The sequence below is a fragment of the Aedes aegypti genome, chromosome 2 (genome assembly GCF_002204515.2).
Source record: "Aedes aegypti strain LVP_AGWG chromosome 2, AaegL5.0 Primary Assembly, whole genome shotgun sequence".
Taxonomy (NCBI): Eukaryota; Metazoa; Arthropoda; class Insecta; order Diptera; family Culicidae; genus Aedes; species Aedes aegypti.
Genome location: NC_035108.1, coordinates 3,422,845 through 3,445,634, shown reverse-complemented (window position 1 = coordinate 3,445,634; position 22,790 = coordinate 3,422,845). Strand labels below are relative to the sequence as shown.

General features: G+C 39.9%; 1 protein-coding gene across 1 annotated transcript in view; it reads right to left on the bottom strand.

Annotated features, from left to right (window-relative positions):
• Window positions 1-22,790, bottom strand: part of LOC110675282 — a 685,744-nt gene that overhangs the window by 172,457 nt on the left and 490,497 nt on the right. The window contains exon 5 of the mRNA XM_021839766.1: window positions 2,239-2,274. Within this exon, the coding sequence (XP_021695458.1) occupies window positions 2,239-2,274 (36 nt within the window). The remainder of the gene's footprint in view (window positions 1-2,238; window positions 2,275-22,790) is intronic.

Genomic DNA, 22,790 nt, shown 5'->3' with positions numbered 1-22,790 from the left:
GTCCGGTGGCATTCAACTTCCTATTAGTTCTAGTTTCTAGGAAAATTGCAAACATCTATCGAACTTTACACCGCACAAAAATAGAAGCGACAAAAAAAAATGACATTTGGACATGACCTCAGAAAATCCGGAACATCTCCGGTGTCCAGTGGCCAATATGCATGGCCAAGGAAGTTCCTAAAACTGGACCAAATTTGCCGTCGACTGCTTCCAGATGCATCCAATTTCATCCATTTTTCATAAAGTTAAAGGCATTTGAATTTGGGCAAAATTTTGCCTATCTCAATCATTTTGCCTATCCCCTGTATGTGAATAATTTATATGATGAAAAATAACAAACAATGCGAGTGTGCCGATTTTATTGCGAACTAATCTGAACACTTATGCGACTTAATTTGTGATAACAAAGTAGATGTGAAAGCTGCTACGGATCGATCCGACTTACCTTGTACGACTATACGGGGCGAAACGAAATGCACTGATGAATTCAGAAAATAGCGTTTATGCGAGGAAACTCGTAACTCAAACGATGTGTGTCACCGTTTTGTGCGGTTGTGATGTTATTTGTACTAGTAAACGAGTTTTTACGTTAATTATTATGCGACTTCTGGTTGTTTTGGTAGCTTCATATTCGTCGATATTCTCCCATATTACACCAACTAATATGGCTCACATACACGCCTTTTCACTTCGGAACGGTTATGTAGTCGTAACGTTTCATAAAGTCATTAATCTATATTAGTATCTAAACTTGATTTGGTACATCTTTTCTCAGGCATCCATACTGCGTGATCAGCCCACTTGAGTCTGCTGGTTTGTGGCGCACCTTATGAAAAAACCTTGTTCTGAAGATTTAGAACTGCTCGTTTGTACAACGAAAAAGAACAACAAAAGTCTAAGTTTTAAATGGAAACTTCGATTTGTTCCCAATAAGATCAATTAAGAATGAAGAAAATAATACGATTGAGAGTGTTCAAAATATTTGTCTGTGGTACAAGTATGTATGTGTGTGTATGTATCTGCATTAATTATTTAGAGGTACCGTAAAACGGGGTAACTTTGATAATGCGGGTAACTTTGATAGTGCGTAACCCACCACATACTAATCGAAATATCATAATTTCTGTTAATCAGTTAAGCAAAACGAATGCAAGACTAAAGAATATTGGTATGACACTTCATGTAGGAGCGGTTTTCATTTGAATCAAGAACATTTTAAGCTTTTTATACAAATTTAAAAAATTTACACAATTTTAGCATTTTCGAAACGCTTACAAACATTCTGTTCTACGATTACTATTTGATGTAGTTTTGAATAGTTGGCCACTTATCTTTGACAGCCTAGTTATCATAGAACTTGAATACGGTCTCAAATCTCTTAGCGAAAAGCATTTTCACAAACTGGGACCATTTTTGTAAACTAAGTCAGAAATTTCCATATAACGTTAAACGCCTAGAGGTATGCAATGCCCTACAAATGTTCGTAATTCATTCAATTTTGTACGATTCATACTCCATTATCAAAGTTACCCCAAAACAGAAAAGCAACTTTCGATTATATGAAAAATCATATATCCATTCAAAATAAATCGTTTGCCAATTTATCGACTGTAATCGATTGCCAGGATGCCTGTACTTGTTTTAAAAATATAAATAATAAATCTTTGAAACAGCACGCAAAAATATTCAAATTTTCTTAGAAAAAACTATCAAAGTTACCCCGTTTTACGGTACGCTCCCTCTTTAGTAGAGATTCTATATGACCTTCGATTTTAAAAGACGATTCAACATTACCAAATGTTCTAAGGCTAGAGTATACTACTCGTCATAGCAAGTTTTTCAAACAAGTATAAATACTGTGAAGCTCCCATTATAAGCGGTTGCCTAAAAAACTGTGAAGCTGTTTTATTTTGAATATTATTAAACCACAACTGTATAAAAGTTCGGGTCAGCAGGAAAAATCTTCGAGAGTTTTGAAAGCTTATGGCACTATTAGTAAATACAAAAAAAAAATGTCGGATTGGACGTGAAAGGTTTGAGGTGGTTCAAAATATCGGTTTTATTTCCATACCAGTAATTAAATTCTAGGTAAGATTCTTTCAAAATTTGAGCACAAATGAATGAAATCTGACACTGCACAAGTCTTCCAAACTTTGAAAAAGAATTGCCATGGGAAAATAAAGTAATTTCTTCAAAAGATTGCAGATTGAGGGCTAGTGTTTAATTAGTTTCATTTACCTGTAACGATTTCTCATCCAGTTGCAATTGTCATACCTGAAAAAAGCAGAGATAAGATAATTGTAATCAAATAATTTAAAACATCAAATTATTAGCAAAAGAGATTATATTTTTTCTGTTTATTAAATATCTGCTTTAGAATAATCTAGAATTCCTTAATCCGGATCAGGAAAAAACAGAAACAAATTGAAAGTAATTATTATAGCAACGTGCCTCGTATTGAGTCTGGTACACGCCACTGAAGACAGTACGTGAATCTGTCAAAGGATACAGACTCTATGTAGTTCGATATTTCAATAAGGCAATCCATGAGACCAGAGGCGCGTCCACGTTCGAAACCATGGGTAGGACAAACGTTGGCAAATATTTTGTGTAAAGTGAAGCTAGGAAAAAAAATTGACCCACAAAAAATACCAGAAAAATAAGAAAGATTTTCGACTTCACAGCGACTGAGTGCCTTCTTCTTCTTCTTTCTGGCGTTACGTCCCCACTGAGACAGAGCCGGCTTCTCAGCTTAGTGTTCTTATGAGCACTTCCACAGTTATTAACTGAGAGCTTACTATGCCAATGACCATTTTTGCATGCGTATATCGTGTGGCAGGTACGAAGATATGCCCTGGGAAGTCGAGAAAATTTCCAACCCGAAAAGATCCTCGACCGGTGGGATTCGAACCCACGACCCTCAGCTTGGTCTTGCTGAATAGCTGCGCGTTTACCGCTACGGCTATCTGGGCCCCTGAGTGCCTTAAAAATAAGAAATTAGAGATCTCTTGCCAAAAAAAATCAGACCAAAAAGATTCAACCAGGGTTTTCTCAAGGAGAACCAATTACTCCAAAAAATATTTGAAATTTTTCACGAAATTCCTAACTTTTCCAAGATTTCATCCAGTGACTCAGCTATCGGGATTTCTTCAAGAATACCTGTAGAGGCATCGAGTCTACAGAACAGTCCTAATGCGTGCAACTACATACAAGAGGAAAATGTGATTGTACCTTAAGGCTATTTACCGGCCGATGATGAACTGTCTTATATAGCGATGTGTTGGAGACTAGTTAAGATAGTGGAGGTAAATAAAACGTATTAAAGATCTATTGAATTGATTAAAGAACTATTTGTTAGCTAAACCAGTAAATAATAATTATAAATAGAAAAAGCGAAGAAGTTTATAAAAAGATTGATTCAGATTAAAGCGGAGGCAAGGTAAACTATGATTAATCTTTGAAATGAAGTGCTTATTATAAAATGTTGTAGACTGACGGAGATTGCAGTGTGAAGAGGCAGAAAGATAAACACTATACAATTGTTGTCATTGCGAGGAAAACTATCCATGTGAGTCAAAGATATACTCTAACTAAGCAATATTTAAATGAATAATATAATTGCAGTTTTGAGCCGCTGTGAACCACACACTGCTTCAAGGACCAGTTTAAAAGATCCGAACATCCTCAGAAATGGATAAACAGTTATCAGGGGACGGATCTAACCTCACTGATGATAAGACGGCGTATAACTGCGCGATTTGTACCCGTCCGGATCATGAAGAGGATCATATGGTGTTCTGCGAAGGCTGCAAAGTATGGCTCCATTTCAGCTGCGCTGGTGTAGGATCGGAAGTCGAATACGACGAAAACTGGCGATGTTCTTCGTGCAGAGAAAAGGATCCGAATAACTCAAGTGATGAGGAAAGTGAAGCGGAAGATGCGATTTCGGTGGATGATACGATTGATGAAACTGGTAAAAGCGGTACCGAAAAATTCAAGACAATCTCGGAAGACGAAGAAGTTTCTGCGGCATTGAAAAGGATGAAGGTGGAGAAAGAGCGTCTGAAGAGAAAAATGGAACAAAAGCTAGCGCTGGCCAGGGCTCAAATAGATCTAGAAAATGAGAAGTTGGAAATGGAGTGGGTCCTGGAGAAGCAAATTTTGGAGATGAAAATTGCGTCGAAATCGGTTTTCCAGAAAAAAAAAGGAAATGGAGAAGAAGAAGCTGCAGGATCAGTTGAAACAGCTGTGTGATAGCGAAGTGCGGGTAGAATCGGAGATCCAGAAGTTGCAAAATCAGAAGAAAGAAGCGAAACGACTAGCAACTAATAGCAAAGTAACGAGAGTAGCGAAGTTTGAAGAATTACCGATAGGCCCGTTGAGTTCCACTCCGATAGCGGATCCGGAAGAAGGTACGTCCACAGCTGGAACAAAGAAGAAGACCGATCGGCTACAGTCGACCATATCCATTGTGAAGAAGAAAGGCCATGAAGCAAAGAAAGAAGAAACAGAATCGAAAGAAGAATGTGAAAGCGAAGAAGGAAGTTTCCTAGATAATTCACTTGTAGAGGATCTGGGCGAATCATCCAGCTGTAATACGAGCGAAGAAGAAGAGATCGATGAGAAGAAACGTAAGCGGAGAGATGCAGCGGTTCCGACGAGAGCCCAAATGTCTGCGAGACAGTTTTTATCGAGAAAGCTGCCAGTATTCACCGGCCGGCCAGACGAATGGCCGATTTTTATCAGCAGTTTCAATACGACGACGAAGGCCTGCGGGTTCTCAAATCTAGAGAATCTTGCACGATTGCAGGAGAGTTTGAGAGGACCTGCCAGGGAGGCGGTGTGCACCCGGATGTTGCTGCCGGGGTCAGTTCCACAAATAATTGACACATTGCGGATGCTATATGGACGGCCAGAGCAATTGCTGAACACACTGTTGGTGAAGGTGCGAAAGGCTGAACCCCGAGATCAGACCGATTAGGCTCGTTCATTAGTTTCGGGATGGCAGTTCAGCAGCTATGTGACCATCTCGAGGCAACGGAGCTGAACGATCATTTAGTTAACCCATTGCTGATACAGGAGTTGGTTGGGAAGCTACCACCATCGACGAAAATGGACTGGGTTAGATTCAAGAGACAACACTCCAAGATTACCCTGCGTACGCTATCAGATTTTCTGTCCGATCTAGTTTCAACGGCTAGTGAAGTAACTGGAATAACCGATGCACCCTCTGATCCTGGTAATCGTCTCGGCAAGTCTAAAGGAGGAAAACAGAAAGAGTACGAAAGTCACATCAACACACATCTCGAAGGTTCGTCGAAACCAGAACATACTAGAACGCCATGTCCGGTATGTCGTCGCACTGATCATCGATTGAGGAATTGCGAAGAATTTCGGAAGATGAGTGTCCATCAACGTCGACAGGTAGTCGACCGATTTGAGCTATGCCCATCGTGTTTGAATGGTCACGGGAAAAGTCGGTGCAAGGCAAACATCCGGTGTAAGTACGAAAGGTGCCAAGGTCAGCATAACACTTTGTTACATAGTCCAATGCCAGAAATGCGATCGGACTGCAATACTCACAGCGCGGCTGTCCAGTTACCGATAATTTTCCGAATGATTCCGGTAACCTTGAGCTTCGGGGAAAAGTCGATAACTACAATGGCTTTCCTCGATGAAGGTAGCTCGTATTCGCTGATTGAAAGCTCCATCGCAAATCGATTGAAGGCGAACGGAAAGCCACAGCCACTACGAGTGACATGGACAGCAGGTTTGAGCAGATTGGAACGAGATTCAATTATACTTAATCTGTCTATTTCTGCTGTTGGGTCAAAAGAATCGTTTCCGATGAACAGTGTTCACACCGTGAAGGAACTAAAGTTACCTAAGCAGTCGTTGAACTATCAGGAACTAGCGGAACGTTATAGCCATCTGCGAAAACTTCCGTTACTCGAATACCCAAAATGATTCGCCAAAGGTTTTGATAGGTTTGAAACACTTACATCTATTTGCTCCCATCGAGTCACGAGTCGGACAGGACGGCGAACCAATAGCAATCAGGTCTAAACTTGGATGGACAGTGTATGGCCCACAAGAAGGAGGCAATTTGCGTACAGCTTATGTCGGTCATCACACTTGCCAGGGTGTATCGAATCAGGAGCTGCATGATCTTCTGAAGTCGCACTACATGTTGGAAGAGGCGGGAGTTTCGGTAGAGGTGATACCGGAATCGCCAGAAGATCGACGCGCACGTAAAATACTGGAGGAAACCACGAAGCGTGTAGGAGACAGGTTCATCACGGGTCTGTTGTGGAAAGAGGAGAATCCTTCATTGCCGGATAGTTACCCGATGGCGACGCGCCGCATGAAGACACTTGAAAAACGTTTATTGCAAATGCCACTGTTAAAGCAAAACGTTGAAAATCAGTTGATCGAGTATCAGTTGAAAGGGTACTGCCACGAAGCGACGGTTGAAGAACTGAGGGATATCGATCAGAAGATATGGTACTTGCCCCTGAACGTCGTTGTCAATCCGAAAAAACCGGGTAAGGTGAGATTGATATGGGACGCTGCCGCCGCTGTTGGAGGTATTTCACTGAACTCGAAGCTCTTGAAGGGTCCCGACTTTTTAACCACGCTGCCGTCGGTGGTGTGCAAGTTCCGGCAATATCGTATCGGGTTCGGAGGTGATATACGGGAAATGTTTCACCAGCTGCAGATCCGCCCGGAAGATAAGCAAGCCTTGCGGTTCATGTATGGTGGAAGAATCTACGTGATGGATTGTGCCATATTCGGAGCAACGTGTTCACCAAGTCAGGCATTGTACGTGAAGGATCGAAACGCCAAGGAGTTTGTGGATCGTTACCCAGCTGCTGTCGATGCGATCGTCAACCGCCACTACGTGGACGATTATTTTGACAGCACAGAGACCGTCGAGGAGGCGGTGCAGAAGGCCTGTGAGGTGCGGTTCATCCACTCAAAGGGAGGCTTCGAAATTCGGAATTGGGTGTCAAACTCTGCCGACGTACTTCAGCAGTTAGGTGAGTCAAAATCGAATCAAATTATCCATATCAATGCTGACAAATCTACTGGAAACGAGCGGGTGTTGGGTATCGTTTGGGACCCCAAAGCGGACGTATTCACGTTCACGATGAAAATGCAGGAGAATATTCATCCGTATTTGTCTGGTGATCAGCGACCGAGTAAGAGAATCGTCCTAAGCATCGTCATGAGTTTGTTCGATCCACTCGGGCTACTGACACTGTTCACAATCCATGGGAAGGTGTTAATTCAGGACCTATGGCGCACAGGTTGTGATTGGGATGAGGAGATAAACGACGAGAGCTTCGAGAAGTGGCAGAGATGGACAGCGCTATTACCTGAGGTAGAGCAGGTGAAAATTCCTCGTCATTATTTTGAGGGTGGCGTGTCGCTGGACTATGATTCGTTGGAGCTACATGTTTTCGTGGACGCTAGTGAAGTAGCGTATGGCTGTGTAGCATATTTCCTGGTGCAGGCTAGATCCAAAGTGGCACCGCTGAGACAGTATTCGATTCCGAGGCTGGAGTTAATGGCTGCAGTATTAGGAGCGAAACTTGCCGAGACTATCAGAGCGAACCTTAGCCTATCAGTAAAACGCGTGCACTTTTGGACAGATTCGAGTACTGTGTATTCCTGGATCGTATCGGATCACTGCCGATACAAAGTGTTCGTCGCATACAGGATCGGAGAAATCTTGAGTAAGACGGCTCCTTCCGAGTGGTGGTGGGTGCGTACGAAATTAAATATCGCAGATGACTTGACGAAGTGGAAGGATGGATCAAAAATCAGATCCGGTAGCCAATGGTTTATCGGACCGAAGTTCTTGTATGAAAAAGAAGACAAGTGGCCACATCCAGAGCCTCCTCGGCCGAACGTTGCTGTAGAACTTCGAGCTAGTTGCCTATTCCACAATATCGATAGCGCTGAGGCGTTGATTGATTGCACACGTATTGCTAAGTGGAATATTATTGTGCGAACGATCGCATGCGTTCTCCGGTTCATCTCCAACATTCGTCGGAAGCAGCGAGGATTACCGATCGAATTACTACCAATCGATCCTGCTATTCACAAAAATCGACAATCTTCAACTACAATAGAACGATCGTTTTCCAGAGACGAGTACCAAGCTGCGGAGCGCCATCTGTGGAGAATGGCACAAGAAGAATCATTTTCGGACGAAGTGAAGATTCTACGCAGATGCAAAGAAGGGAAACTTGAAAATATAGAGAGATCCAGCATATTGTTCAAGCTTTCACCTGTGCTAGATGAAGACAACGTGATGCGGATGGACGGAAGAATACAAGAAAGTGAATTCGTTCCATTCGAGCTACAATTTCCCGATATTTTACCAAGAAGACATCCGGTGACTACTAAACTAATTGAATACTACCACCAGATGTTTGGTCATGCCAATAAAGAGACGGTAGTTAATGAGCTGAGACAACGCTTTTACATCCCTACTATCCGTAGAGAGGTCGAACACGTGGCTCGACAATGTATGTGGTGCAAGGTGCACAAATCTAAACCAGTGACACCTCGGATGGTTCCACTTCCGGTGCAAAGAACTACACCGTTCGTACGTCCGTTTAGCTACACTGGAGTGGATTTTTTCGGTCCAATCAACGTCATCGTTGGGCGGCATACAGAAAAACGCTGGTGTGCACTGTTTACGTGCTTTGGGACAAGAGCCATCCATTTAGAAGTAGTCCATAGTCTATCCACGCCAGCTTGTCTCATGGCTATTCGTCGGTTCATCTGCCGTCGAGGAATTCCAATGGAATTCTTTTCCGACAATGGAACAAACTTCGTTGGTGCAAGCAAGGAAATCGCCAAGAAGATAGAAATAGACTGCTCGGAGGCGTTGACCTGTTCACGGACGAGATGGAACTTCAATCCACCCTCTGCGCCCCATTTTGGCGGCGTGTGGGAACGACTGGTCCGATCAGTGAAGAAGGCGATGGAAGTTTTAGATGACGGGCGTAAACTGACTGATGAAGTGCTGTTGACGACTCTAGCAGAGGCCGAGGATTTGGTGAATTCTCGACCACTAACTTATGTTCCTCAAGAACCAGGAAACTGTGGATCCCTAACACCAAATAGTTTTTTGAAGGGACTTCCGACGAATCAGACGGAGAATGGTATACTACCAAGTTGTGAGGCTGCTGCTCTACGGGATAGTTATAAGAGATCACAGGTGTTGGCAGATCGTTTGTGGAAGAGATGGCTAGCAGAATATCTTCCACACATCAACCGGCGAACAAAGTGGCACAGTGAACAAGCACCGTTGGAAGTCGGCGAGGTGGTGTTCATAGCTGATAATTATAAATAGAAAAAGCGAAGAAGTTTATAAAAAGATTGATTCAGATTAAAGCGGAGGCAAGGTAAACTATGATTAATCTTTGAAATGAAGTGCTTATTATAAAATGTTGTAGACTGACGGAGATTGCAGTGTGAAGAGGCAGAAAGATAAACACTATACAATTGTTGTCATTGCGAGGAAAACTATCCATGTGAGTCAAAGATATACTCTAACTAAGCAATATTTAAATGAATAATATAATTGCAGTTTTGAGCCGCTGTGAACCACACACTGCTTCAAGGACCAGTTTAAAAGATCCGAACAATACCTTTGGCATATAGTCCAGAGATTCCATTCTACAGTAATCCCTCCAGTAATTCTTTGAGATTTTAAGTAAGACTTGAAAGTTTTTTAGAGATTCTTCAAGGAATGCCAAGGATTTTTTTCCTGAAAAATAAATCTGTGAGGTATTTCTAAAGAAAATCCTGATGAATTTTGTATAAGTTTTGAGGGCATCCATATTAATTTTAAGCACCTCTGAAATAACCCCTGGACTCTTGAGGATGTTTTAAAAGATTTCCTAAATAATTCGGGATAGAATTATGATGGATTTTATAAAGAAAGGATCGGATAAATTATTTGAGAAAATGCTGTAGTATAAACTGGTGTGAAAACATAAATTAATTTTTGAATATTGCATGGGATTCTTAAAAAAAAAAAATGGTTAAATTGCAGAAGTAATGCTTGGATGACATGCTGGAATAATTCCTAGAAAAAAAATATTTGATCGAAGAACCCCTTAAGGAATTTTGGATTTCTGGGAGGAAACGTGGAAATAATCCACTTGAACAGGCGGAAGACTTCTTGAAGGGTTTCTTGAAATAAAAACCCAAGCTTTTTTTAATGCTCTGAAATAAACCTTTGTGGATTACCTCTGAAGAAATTCTATAGAAATGTTTGGATAACAACTGGAGAATTGGTTTGAAGGATTAGTGAAAAAAATCTGGAGGAAATTCTAGGATAGTTTTAGAAAAAATCGAAGTAATACCTCCCAAAGATTTCCTAAAGCAATTCTTCTAAGCATTGTTTGAACAATCACTAGAAGAATTTCGAGGAGAATTGGTAAAGAAATCTCGACGGCAATTTCTGGAGAGATCCCCTTAGGAGTCCCTTGAAGTATTCTGGGAGTTCTATAGGCATTGCTCTGAAAATCGACAAGAAGTTCATTGATGCTTTGATAGATTATATCAAGAGTAAACGCACAATCAGTAATCGCTAGCACCTCACATTTGAGCTGTGTTTAACACGATGGTCGCATTAGATTCATCCATTACTTCATCCGAAACTTCTGATAACTACCTATCGATGTTCCAGAAACTTGTCAAGAATTACTTCCAGGAATGCTCACGGTAATTAGTCCCAAGTTTCTTGTAGCAATTACTACAGCTAGTTTCCCTGCATTTTAACTATAGATATTCTCAATCGTTCTTCCACGAACCAGAACTTTTGGGGTCATGCACAAACCTTGTCACGCTTTACTAGACATGAGAATACCATGAAAAACCTAATCGTGTCTTCCATAAGAATAAGCACAACGTTGATCGAGTTGCTTTCTGCTGAATTTTTTTGTTGAATAGTGGGTAGGACAATCATTTGACTGTCCTACCCTGGTTTTTTCATGCGTAGTACATGTCCTACCTGTCCTACCCACTTCCCGCGCCACTGCATGAGACAGCTGCGATCAGCTGTTTTTTTGTTTACCATGAGCTTTTGACGTTTCGTGATCGGAGTGACTGTTCGATTACAAAGGAAAATGTTAAGCCCTGATAACACTCGCATGTTTTGTTTACCCTTCCGATCGCATGCACACTTTTAGCTGTCAGTCCTATCGCGGAAATTCTTAAGGATAGCCTTATGACTTTTTTTTTCTGTGTTTTTGCTTAGAAAGCTCCCTTGCCCCGCATTTGCTCCAGCAGAAATCAGACGTTCCATCGAACGTGTCACGCTAAAATGGTAGATGACGATAGGAGCATGTCCCAGTAATAGTTGTTTCTACATACTTCTGTTCCAAGAATAGTGGTTTACATAGATTTCCAATTAAGACTCACTATTATAGGAACATACATAACAAAGCATAGGAAGTAAATTTTCAAATGCTTCTAATAATTTTAAAACACAATTTAAATGAATTCTCTTAAGTGTACTGAGTTGGGCATTAGATAAAGTTTAGAATAGGCATATCATTGAGAAAAAAAATAAAAATCGAAATAATGTGTCTATACTGTAGTTCATCAAAGGTCTATCAACATATATTGAACAGATTTAAATAAACTATCCAGCTTTTTACGCTGGCTATAAAACAACAAGGGGTGATTAGATTTTGACATTTATTGCCTATGTTTTTTATTTGATATTAACTACAATAGTTAATTTGTGATATTATTCTATACACTTCACGCATAGAATAACCTTTTTTTCCAGATGGCAGCACCGTACCTTCGAAGATTCGAATAGGCCTTTTCACGAATCGTTTCGAATCAGATGACTCAGAAGCTGTCATATTCTTTGGAAATGACAGTCCCGTGTAGGCATCGATCCTCCACTGAAATAAACAGATGCAAACACGGACCTGTCACATAAAAAGGCCTTTCCTTCATTACGCTACGAATTAAGTTTGGCAATACTCAGGTTAGTTTGACAGATCATTCTCAGGCAAGACGAAGACAAGAAGTAAAGGGTCAAACACAATGCAACGGAATTACGACAAAAACGGCAAAACGGCAATACCGATTTGAAAGAAATCTCAATGTTTTGATCGATGAGACCCAATCAGTTTCAACTTGGGCTTGACAAGTAGGTTGTATATCAAGATGGGCTGCCGTTCACATTGTGTTTCGGGCTTAAAGTTATCTCTCATACCAATGTACAATCTGTCAAAATTGCCAGCTGCTGGAAGGGGGTACAACTTTCCAACTCGCTTTTGCTCTTAAGTTCCACATATGTTATGTGCAGACATGTGTTAATGCGTTCATTAATACCTTGGGATACAGAAAGTTAGAAAATCACTTAAACTTTATGATACGAAGAAAGTTTCTTCTTCTATTTCTTGACATTACGTCCCCCCTGGGACAGAGCCTGCTTCTCAGCTTAGTGTTCTTATGAGCACTTCCACAGTTATTTAAGCCTGATTCGCTGCTGACAAGTAATTTCTCGGCCTATCTTGATGCATGGAAAATTTCTGCAAGGAATCGATCAAGAATGTGCTTTTTTCTGATCGCAGTACGCAGTTGAAAAGAAATGTCAGTTCAAATGGGAGTCGCTGTAGAAAATTTCTGCAAGGAATCGGCGAGGAATTTCTTTAGCGATTCCTTTCCAGCAGCAAATCAGGCTTTACTGAGAGCTTTCTTTGCCAAAGTTGTCATTTTCGCATTCGTTATCGTGTAGCAAGTATGATGATACTCTATGCCCAGGGAATTCCAGGAAATTTCCATTACGAAAAGATCCTGGACCAACCGGGATTTTAACCCAGATACCTTCAGCATGGCTTTGCTTTGTAGCCGCGGACTCTAACCACTCGGCTAAGGAAGGCCCCCGAAGAAAGTTTAATGAGATCAAAAGTCATTCGTCTCGTTTGGTCAATTCCTAAGGAGATGGAAGTTCATGATGAAAGGTTGTCATGAATCCATGATCAATCACACTTCATTTCGAGAAACGATTTAGAAATGCGGTATACGCGAAATTTAACCATTTGATTAGAATTTATTATATTCGTAATTTATTGAAAAAAAACAAGCTTTATTTATGGAGACATCTGGTCGTCTTCCATTCAACCCCGATAGGCGTTGCCACCAAAATGTACCTCAAACGATTCTCCGCTGTCTAAGGTTGCGATTGATCATTGACCGCAAAGCTAGCACCTCCAAATGATTCCCCTCCACATGGACCGAAGCTCAAATCGACACATGAACTTCATATCGGCAGTGATCCGATAGAAATGCACTGCATCCAGCGTCTAATGCTATAGGCTACTGCGGTCCAGGGGGAAATACGGCTCTTGCACCGTTCTACAGAGCCTACTGCGATGCCATGTGCTGATTGATGCAAATGAATAGAACGGCCAAAGCTGTTTTCGACTGATGTGCGGTGGCTATGACTACTAGGCACCTCTTAACTCAGTTGCCCGTTCGGAATGGAAATTTGCTGTAGTCAACAGGTGATATTTTTAAATCAAATATGAATGGATGTACGTGACCTGTTCGGACTGAACTAGGAAACGCTTTCAAAACACTGACGACGATGACGACGTTTGCGTTGACGATGATGCATGGACCGTCCTCCTCTGCGCACTGTAGTGTGCAGTTCAAAAGAATTCAGATGGCTCTGCTGTTCGATTCATTAGATTAGATTTGCGTTAGAGGTATTCAAACACTGCGAACCATCCCGGACCCGGACAAGGTTGATTCCGATTCCCAATCATCATCCCCGAGCGCATCAACATTGCCTGCCACCGGAGGACAATGGACGTCGGCAGAGCCCACCACTAACTAAACGGTTTCCAATGACGACGACGTCCAGTGGCAATGTTTGCGAAAGCGATTGAAAATGTCCTCACTACTTTACCCGCTCTTTTCCGTTGCAATGACCGCAGATCCAGAGCTTTTCGTTCGAATGAAATCAGTTTCCTCCAAATGCCTACAATCAGACTTAGGGGCGAACGGTGTCGACGTCGTCATTGCCACCATCATCGCAGTAGACGTGGATTAGCTAAACGGTTTCAAAATCCCCGTAGTCTCAGTAGGCCGTATCATGCGACGTGGCAGATTTGCGGGTAAAGAACACCCTGCCAAGCCTACTCTGCTCAGTTTCTGTTTAATGTTTTCTGTTCTTCTCCACACACAAACACTCAAAGATGTAATAAGCGGATTATGGGCACCGGCATTTTCGATTCGATCCCGTGTGGCTAGTTTTCCGCTGCAAAAGAGGTTCGTTCCTCTGATTGAGATCGATAAACGATGTCAACTTCCATTCGATTGTGTGCTTGCGATTGTATCTGGAACCCCTCCCACCCCTCCAAAGAAACATTTTATTGCACTTTTCGCTGCTGGGAGTTTGTCGACGGATAAGATCAACAGCAATCAGCCATAAAAAAGGGCGACGTTACGAACAATCCGAACGGGACTGGCAAAAGTGCTGACAGAGTTGTAAAACGGAAAGGAAGTTTCTTGCCGGTGTTGACTCCGGAGGAAGGAACGGAAGCAGAATTGTTGGAGGTGTGATACGTTTTATTTGTCAACCGGTGCCAGTGGATGAAAAGAGGTCCGCTTCTTGCAGTGCTCGCTTTCCGGATGCTTCTTCGGGAACGAGAATGGGTCGTGAATACATTATTTCACCCTACCCTACTCTTTGACGTCCTTTTGTTGGGGGTGGAAGCAAAGAAAAGGTGTAAATAAATAAACACTCGAGTGACGGACGAAGTAGGCGACGGAGAGTGGGCCATCACGACGACAGTTGCCAAGTCCAAGAGACGTGGGATTGGCACTTGGCACAAAGCTCTTCTCAGAGTTCGCCGTCAAGATAAATGGACCCATGGGATAAGACCGAGGTTTGCCATTTTTGCTCAATTCCCTTAACGGAAGCGAACCGTGGATGGGATGAATGCGGATTGTAATGAAGATAGAAGCTTTTGTTGTTGAAATAAATGGGTCAATTGAAGTAAGAGTGATGAAAAGTTTATGGGAAATTGATGCATTTAATTTTTTATTGGAGGAAGCAATCATCATCATTGCTGAAATCTGCTAAAATAATTTAAACTAATCGTGCTAAGCGAAAGTACGACATATCCAAGCAAGCGAAACACATTATATTCAAATTATTAATCATGGGCGTAGTCCCACATCTCACTCGAATAACCCATATCGAAATATAAAAGCTAGAATTTAGCAAAAATAATTATTGGTTTACAAGTATTTAACAAGATATCAATGAAAAAATATCACGATTTAGTTCAAGTCCAATTTTTACCTATAGTGATTCCTTACACTGCATAAAAATACCCGGCTCCCACCCTTGAAGTTTCATGGCTATGCCCATGTCCTTTAACCAATCAAATTCAACTTTAAACCGTAACCATCTGCTCCAAAGTACCTAAACAATTTGATTACTGCGCCATTCAACGGTAATTCTCGGCAGACAAAAACACATTGTTTGCACGTGGCTAACAGTAAAACCCACATTCCTTCTGCACACAAAGCGATACCATTTTCACACACCGCCTACTATTACGTGTGAAAAATTACCCACCGTCACATCGCCGTCACCGAAAACGAGCCTAATTTTCCCTTTGATATATTGTTGTTTTTCCTCAATTCAAACGCTCCGTTGATGGGTATCCAACACCTTTCAAAAACTCTTCCCCACCAAAGCGACAATTCTTTCGCGTCGTCGGGGTGCGAATGTGTGATGATGGCAGCCTTATGCCAACCATAAAGCCATAGACATAAAGCACTCCTCCAAAATAGCCTACTTCCTTCCTCTCGTGACGGCGCCCGTTATGAAAACATCGTAAAAAAGAGCAATATAAAAATTAACTTCTGCTTTCCCGCCTCCTGAGATGAGCGCTGGGGGAAAAAATATGTGTATGTGTTTGTGTGTATAGAAATCTCAAGATATTCACCGGGAAAGTCAGAATAACGAGAGTAAACGAAACTATAACTTTGTATGGGACGATCCATAGCGTTTTTCAACAGCCTACTTGATGGCAAGACGAAGTTTGCCGGGACCACTAGTTTGATATAAAAATATATATTTACCTAGTACAGTGGGGTTCCGTGTTTGTTTAGCATGCTCCATTATTGACAGCCCCCGATTTTGGCAGCAAAATGGATCCGTTTTTGGCAACATATTTAACCTTCCAGTCGTCGCGAGATATGCCACCGTCAGAACCACCACGCTGCTGTCATTGGCGTAGGAACAGGGGAACCCAGGGGGGGGGGCTGGCCCCCTCCAGAACCATCCAGGCCCCCCCAGAATTTTTGATGATAATAAAAAAAATTAACATGAAGCAAAATCTTCTGAATCAATGTAAATGACTCTTGTTATTGACAAAAATCTCTTCAGAAGTTACGTTATTTTATGTTGTACTCCTATAGTGAGAAAACCTCGCTTGTCTTACACAGCATCAGCGTGGTGGTTCTGTCTTCGGTGAATCGCGCTACAAGCGAAAGCTAAACCGTCCGTTAGAAATGGATTCTTGTTGTGTGCAATTAGCGCAACTTTTCGACATCTCCGTTACAAAAAATACCGTGTACAAATAAGTGCCAATATCCTGGAAGTTTGATTCCCAAAATTCTTTTTATTATAATAATTCAAATAATGCTGTTTCAGCATAAAACAGCATATTCACAGCATTCTGATTTATCATGTTTTTGAAGCAAATTCTGCTCGAAGTGTCCGGTGATGATGATTTCCCTTATGAGAATTCACTTGTGAAATCCATACATTAACTTAAACTCGTATAACATAAAAAAAGATAATTGAAAAAAAAACAGACAAAATTACTAAAGGAATTTCTTAGATAATACATAGTGGAAATTTTTGTCGAAAAATCAGGCTTAACATTCAACTTTGGCATGGCCAAGTCTTCTGTTAAGATGAATGTCAGAAATTTAACCTGGTGTGAAAAAATGTATCAAAATAGACCATAGTGCTTTATTTCAGCAATAAATTCTCGCTTTAATTTTGATTTATTTATTGAAGTATTTTTGTTTGAATAAATTTATTGCTTAAGCTTTATTTTTACAATGAAACTTATTATTTCATAAATTATTTGAGTAATATCCAACAGATTTGTAACAGATTTTTCAAAAAACGTTTCCATATTATAGTTTTTTTTTTAAATTCTAGTATAATCAAATTCCTCAAGGAATATTGAAGGGTAGCTTCAGAAGTTTTGCAAATCTCTTGGAAATTAAGAAATAATATTGTGGGACTTGCTCATACTTTCGCAGCGAATTCCTCCTGGTGGACATAAATTCCTTCTATGTCTACTTTTTATTAGCAAATTGATTCCGGAAGATGTTCCCGGATTTACCTAAAAAATGTTACTTACATGCATCAAAAGTTCAGTTTTTACACGCAATTCCTCCAAAAAATAATTGATTCTGCCAAATCTAATACTGAGATCTGGGATATTTTGCTAAAGTTCTATTGGAAATTCTTATGTGAATTTATTAAAATAGTTTTTTCCAAAAATGTTACTAAATTTTTTCCGCAAAGTTTAACAAAAGACCTTAATAAATATTTCCAAAACACTTCACAAATTGTGTCAAAAACTCTTCTATATTTTGTTTTTTTTTTTTTTCTAGAAATTTTTCTTCAAATCCCCGGATTATTCAAGAATTGGAAAGAATATTGTTTTTGAAATATCTTTTGCCTTCGAATCTTTAGAAGAAATTTACAATTTTACCAGTTATTGGCAGAATCCAAACTCTTGGTTTGAACATTTGTGTAATATGAGGGCGACATTTTTTGAGGTATTCTGGCTGAATGTTAGAAAACTAGAAGTCAAGCAAAGATAGATTCGAAGCATAATTTCTAAAGAAGATTCTGATGGACTTTCTTGAGAGATCTGTTTTATTTGTAATTTCATTAGAGAGGTTTTATCTATCTTGTAATTTATCGCTAGAGAAAAGATTATAAATTATCTTTTATTGTACCGCTGCCGTTTACATTTTGTTGTTTCTCCTTCCTTCGCATGACGTTTTGAGGAACTTCGTACAAAAATCTTTTCATACTCCAAAAAGCAACATTTCCATGATTCTAAATAAAGGTAAATTGAAAGAATTTTGAAAAATTGCAGAATTCTTATACGTATGGTTCCAGATTGTTTAAAATCTATCAGGAATTCCTTAACAAATTTTCAGAGTAATGCAAAAGTTCAGGCATCAAAATTATCAGATAGACGATGATACTATCATCTATCTGATAGACAACGGATACTATCAGTTTAGCCAGATGATACTATCACTTCTTGCCTATCTCTGATAGTATCACTGAGAGAACGGTTTCTATCAGAGATAGAGGATAGAGAGATAGTATCCCTATCCCAAAAAATTTTCATGATGATACTATCAGTACAACATCTCTCAATTGATAATGATAGAGGTTCTATCTCTATCAATTGATAATATTATAGAATATAAATTGTTGGACTATGGGCATAGAAAATTAACTAAATTCCATATTTAGCGGCTTCAGGAGTGTAAGAATTGTTGGAAACCCATGCAATATGGGTATTTTCGGAACAGGCACGATGAGGGAATGACAGAAGTCGATGTCCGACGCCATTTTGAAATTCAAGATGGCGACCTCCGGATAAGTGAAATCATTGAAAACCCATGCAATATGGGTATTTTCGGAACGGACACGATGAGAGGATGACGGAAATCGATGTCCGACGCCATTTTGAAATCCAAGATGGCGGCCTCCAGATAAGTAAAATCATTGGAAACCCATGCAATATGGGTATTTTTGGAACGGGCACGATCTTGGATTTCAAAATGGTGTCGGACATCGATTTCCGTCATCCCCTCATCGTGCCCGTTCCGAAAATACCCATATTGCATGGGTTTCCATTGATTTTATTAATCCGGAAACCGCCATATTGGATTTCAAAATGGCGTCAGACATAGATTTTCGTCATCCCCTCTTTGCGCCCGTTCCGAAATATTGCATGGGTTTCCAATGATTTCACTAATCCGGAGGCCGCCATCTTGGATTTCAAAATGGCGTCGGACATAGATTTCCGTCATCCCCTCGTCGCGCCCGTTCCGAAAATACCCATGAGAACATACATTGAGTTATTTCTATTAGCTTTTTCCCATTATGCGCAAGATTTTGGTTTCAATGATATAGGATAGATAGGGATAGCTATGGAAATTTGCTGATAGTATTTTTTTCCCCATAGATAGATGATAAAGATAGGCTTGATCCATCAGTGATGGAAAAATGCTGATAGTATCTCCATCCGTCTATCAATTGATAGAGATACTAAAGTCTATCTTCTATTCATCATTTTTCAAGAAGTTATAGTATCCCTATCACTACCCATAGGGATCGTAGCATTTGATAGTATCAAAAGATAGACGTGATAATGACTGCAAAAAAAAAAAAAAAAAAAAAAAGCACTGGAAGGTACGAAAATAATTCATGAAGAAATTCCCGTATGAATACTCAGAGGAGAGGAATCTCTTCATATCACATGATTGAATACCTTAAAAAATTCGTGGAAGAATCACAAAGGATATTGTGAGTTTTTTAGATACAATTTTTGACAGAATTACAAAAAGAATGCATTCTTTTTCGTAGCGAAAATTAAAATTTACAAATATCACGGATGTGCCGCGAAATGAGGCCAGATAACAAGTTAATAAAATCAATGCAAATCTGATAAAACTACGAAATTTGTAAAACAAGTATTTCGTAGGCCCCCCCTAGGCCCCCTCCAGCAAAAAATCCTAGCTACGCCAATGGCTGCTAAACATTATTGTGTCTTTTGTTTTAGAATTTTGAAAAGTAAGTCAGCTTCAGGCTTACTGCCTTTCAGAGCTCAATCTTTGTCGATATCGGACCAACTAGGGTGCACGCGCTTATTTCTTCAGTTTAGTGCCTTTGGAAACGTTAGTAGGGGCACAAGTCGGCCATTGTGGCAGCCATCTTTGGATTCCGAGATGTTTCACACAGTGTTGTGGAGAAATCAATTTCTCAAAACTCACGCTTGAGATTTTTCATGCGTGAGTTGTCAATCACGCAACTCAGCAGTCAAAATATCATGGAAGAGTTGGCTCACCTTTTTGACTCATTGTCTCGTATTTCCACAGTTTACTCACACACGGCAATAATTTCTTGTTAGTCTGGTAAAATTATAGTGATCCTTTCTAACGTAAACAACAACATTCTGGTTTCACGAGTTTTTGATGGGTTTTGCGACTGAATCATTTTTTACGGTATGAGTTGGTTGAGGGATTTTGCATCAACATTTCAAGCGTGAGATTTGCGAAGCAGATCTCTAATGAGTTTGCTCTCACGGGAGAGCGTATTGATTGAGATTTGAGTGTGAGTCTATCAACACTGGTTTCACCTTAATAAAAAACAATTTTCTTCTGATTTGGAACAGCTCGTTTCAACAAAGCACAAGTACTGACACAAGAGCAACCAAATAATCTATGACTCACACAGAGTTTCAATCATGAGTTTCGTCTCACCTCTTCAGCTCACTTTTTTAATTGTGGAATTACATGAATTGCGTATGTAGAAGCTTACTACAATAACAGAAACTCAACAATAACAGAAACAAACAGAACTCTGATAACTCTACGTAAACTTTTGGAAGCTACGTTCCCTCTTCAATAGAGATTATGTATGACGTTTATTTATTTATTTTTTTTTTTAAGAAACGATTCAACATTCTATATGGTGCTTAGGCTGGAGTATATTGCGTGTCATATCGAGATTTTATTCAAGGATGTGGGCCGCATGAAATAACCCAAATGTCGCTTAATAGATCCTGGTGATCTCTAACTGGGTCTAGGATTTTTTTTTATCTGGATTCTGAAATTTCTTACGAGATCCCATGTTATTATAGTGGGCTTAAGAGAAACCTTGGAGATTTTGTCTCCAGCAGAATTGCTAGCAGTAGTCGGAAAAGTCCCAAAAAAACTGGCGAGAAGTTTCAATAATATCATAGTAGAATTTCAATCTAGCGAGCATTTTCCAAAGCATTTTGTGAAACACTAAACATGATGATAATAAATCTATGAGCTATTTAGTGGAATATCTATCATTAGAAAAACCGAATTTAGTACTATACCATTTAATTCCACTATAGTTTGCATCTTTTGACAGATATGCGTATATCGACCTCATCTGTAAGGCCGTCGTCAGTGTCGTGTATTAGACGATTCTAGTACACGACACTGAAGACGGCCTTACAGTTAAGGTCGATATACGCACTTCCACAGTTATTAACTGAGAGCTTTCTTTGCCGATTGACCATTTTTGCATGTGTATATCGTGTGGCAGGTACGAAGATACTCTATGTCCTAAGAATCGTGAAAATTTTCTTTACGAAAAGATCCTCGACCAGCGGGATTCGAACCCATGACCCTCAGCATGGTCATGCTGAATAGCTGCGCGTTTACCGCTACGGTTATCTGGGCCAGTCCAAATACGCGTAAAGATACAAACTATAGTGGAATTAAATGGTATAGTACTAAATTCGGTTTTTCTACTCACGAAGGTTTGTTGTGTCATCTTGATGGTGACGAACAACTGTTGCGTCCTTTTTTCCAAACTCATTCGTTTTGTTGCTCAAATGAGAGCAACGAACAAGAAGGATGAAATGAAAGAGTAAAAATTTCGTTGCATTTGATTTCATTCATCAAAATGTTTGAAACTGAATTTAAATTATTTTAGCGATAATAATGCTAGGTAATAAATTAAAATAGAGAAACTATGCGGGCCACCACGTCGTTCATTTGAATTAATCAGCTCCTCAAGTTAGAGACTGCCGATTGAAAGACCAGCACGCTGCGGTGAGGCTCCGATTTATGAGACGCGATGCGCAAGTAGTACGAAAGAAATAAGACACTACGCTTGCTGTGATGAAAAGACAGGTTTGTCGGATTGAAACGAAGCAGTAGAGTTTTAATTGAAAGGCAAGCTTGAATCAGTGAGCTGGAAACTGAAAATGCTTTCAACGAAATAAAAAAGTACGGCCTTACTGCACGGTGCGGCAATGAAATCATATGAAAAAACGACACTACCCACCAAAAGTATGAAATCGTTGCAATACAGACTATTGCAGTACTATTAGGTTTAGCATCACCCAAAATCCAGTGATAAAAGCTTCTTCAAGTAAAATAAAGAAAAACAAGTAACACCCGCATAGAAAAATACAGTTGGCTTTACATTCCAAACAGAATGTTTATTTTATCCATTAAGGTTACTGTTCCACAAATAATTACTTTTATGTTGAACAATATGGAACCAAAAGCTTGATGAAATGATTTTTGTACTTAATACCGAACAGTAACAATTTGTTACAGTGTCCAAACAATGTTGAACAATTTGGAGATGAATGCTTGTGAAATACAGTGAAGTTATATCATCACAGTTTGCCAAATTCCGTGTGAATATTTTTCCGGCATTTCACTATATTTCACCTCTTTTCAACAGTTTGGCATAAAGCCGTTTGGCTTGAAGTCGTTTGGCATAATGGTCGTTTGGCATAATGAGTCTGAAACCAAGATTTTTTTTAAGATGACATTCATTTTTACGTTTCAATTTAATCTTTCTGATGACATCAGGCTTGTTGTGTGGTCAATTGATACAAAATGTCACATTATTCAACAGTCATATGCTCTTGAATAAACTAAAGCATATTAGGAAGGTT